Raw genomic sequence first — 2,088 nt, forward strand, 5'->3', positions numbered from 1 at the left:
TAAATGAGTAGAGATTTATTTCAGTGAATGGAGTCGAAAGAAAATTCGTATGTTATGAACAATATACAGTTTAAAAAGCTTAAATATACGAAAGAGAGCAGTCAGGAGTTGTTTCACTGACTCATGATCGTTCTGCGTGGCAAATGCATGTATACTTGCGACGCCCTAAGCTTCCAAAAACTACATCCTCAAATGATTGCGATCCAGGTTTGACATATTTCATCGCTTACTCCTCAAAAACGATTCTGTTCTACAAACGAGGGGCAAACAATACGGCTGTAGTTTTACGTCGATTTCTTGGTTTTCAATTCTTCTATGCAGCCCAAAAGTTTGACGGCAGGTCCAAGCTTTAGGCCCATGTAAGACATCACCATTTCTCGTGTTAAAAGAAGTAAGGCTTTGCCGTCGATTTCCTATCGAGAGAAAGAATTAAAGTTTATTAGAAAAAAAATAGCCCTCAAGGACCTTCTAGAATTAAAGCTGTCATTGAGCTCTGCGTCTTTTCCTTTGAATAATGAATGGTTAAGGAACACATGCACTGCACAAGATTAAGGGACGCATGCAACTTATGCGAGCTGGGCGTGTCGTCGCTAACAATAAATGTGCGAGGTATGTAGAACATTATTCATACAGTTTTGTTGCTTAATAAGGGACATTATGGAAGCTCGAAAGGGTTTTAACACTTAGAAGACACTCTATTATAACGACGCTACAACACTGTATCACGTAACAGCAATGTTATGGTAACATACGAAACACCGATTATTTCCCAAACAAGATGTGATCATTATTGTGATGTAACAAGTTACCTTGGCCACGGGAAAGCCCAGGCAAAACACCCCATATTTTGGATTTAGTTGCTCATATCTCAAAAACGAACTCGGTTACCCCCCTATTTTATTGCTGAAAAGTGATTAGAAGGACACGATGAAACTTTCGTTAAAGTTTAAAAAAAAATTCTGTCCGGCGGATTCAGAGCCACCTTAAAAAAATCACAGAATTAAGGTGCCTCTGAATCCGCCACACATAATCTTTTTAAACTTTGCAGAAAGTTTCATCTTGCCCTTATGATTACTTTTCAGGAATGAAAAATGGGGTCACCCAGTTCGTTTTTGAGATATAAGCAACTAAAGACAAAATAAAGGGTGTTTTCACAGGGCTTGCCCGTTGCCACGGCAACATATTACGTCACAATAATGACTGTATCTTGTTCAGCAATAATTCGTGTTTCATTTGGTACCACAATATTGCTAATACATGATACAACGTTGTGGTGCCGATCCTTCTAATAAGAGCGTCACTTGCAAGCGTTGAAACTGGTTTGAGCAAAAAGAACCGCATCCAAGACATGCATAAGGTCCAGGCAGTACTTTCTACTCACGTGTTTTTTGAACGTCTCTGCATATTCTGCTAGTTCCGATTTTTCGATAAACTTTACAACTTCATCGACGGACCAAGTTGTTGTTGGAGATGTTGACTCGACTGTCGGAGAACTTACTTCTGTGAAGAGAATAACACACTTATTTGAGTGTAACCATTTGACTTAGAAGGCAAAGCAAATAATTCCATTTCTTTTTTTGAACTTGAAAATTAAACCAATACATTGCGAGTGAATTTCCTCCGCAAAGATAAAGGAAATATTACGATACTGCACTTTTGGCCACAACGCCAAGGATGACGCCCCTGTAAACAGTGAGTAGGTGCTTCAACGTTCCCTGAACAAAGTTGAGGTAAAAAACATCTACCGATGTTTTCGAGCAGTTTTCAAATGAATGAATGAATGAATGAATGAATGACTGTCTAAACTAATTACGCGATTGCCAATGCTAAGCTTAGTGACTGGTTTAAATATCTCGCGTCAGTTTAGACCAATGAAAAGGAAAACCAAAGCCAACAACGACTTGCACACACGATTTTTCCCGCGCTTTGAGCAAGTTGCATGGAATTGCTACGAATTTGGATTGGTCCATTGCGCTGTTTGCGCCTGCTGCGATTGGTCGAAGTAATTACTTTGGTACTTGTTTTACGACACTCAATTGGAAGCCGATCTAACTAACTGAGAGTAATGATCTAGATAGGCAGTTGTAA

The 2,088-nt window shown here is 39.2% G+C and overlaps 1 protein-coding gene across 2 annotated transcripts in view; it reads right to left on the reverse strand.

The window, feature by feature from the left end:
* Nucleotides 1-2,088, reverse strand: part of LOC137996437 (polycomb protein SCMH1-like) — a 28,049-nt gene continuing 25,961 nt past the window's right edge. Inside the window, exons 17-18 of one of the 2 annotated variants that reach the window (XM_068841826.1) lie at nt 1,382-1,500; nt 1-413 (exon numbers count right to left, since the gene is read on the reverse strand). In XM_068841826.1, the coding sequence (XP_068697927.1) occupies nt 285-413; nt 1,382-1,500 (248 nt within the window). In that variant the 3' untranslated portion in view covers nt 1-284. The remainder of the gene's footprint in view (nt 414-1,381; nt 1,501-2,088) is intronic. The other variant, XM_068841825.1, reaches the window with a different exon arrangement.

This window comes from Montipora foliosa, chromosome 3 (assembly GCF_036669935.1).
Source record: "Montipora foliosa isolate CH-2021 chromosome 3, ASM3666993v2, whole genome shotgun sequence".
Lineage (NCBI taxonomy): Eukaryota > Metazoa > Cnidaria > Anthozoa > Scleractinia > Acroporidae > Montipora > Montipora foliosa.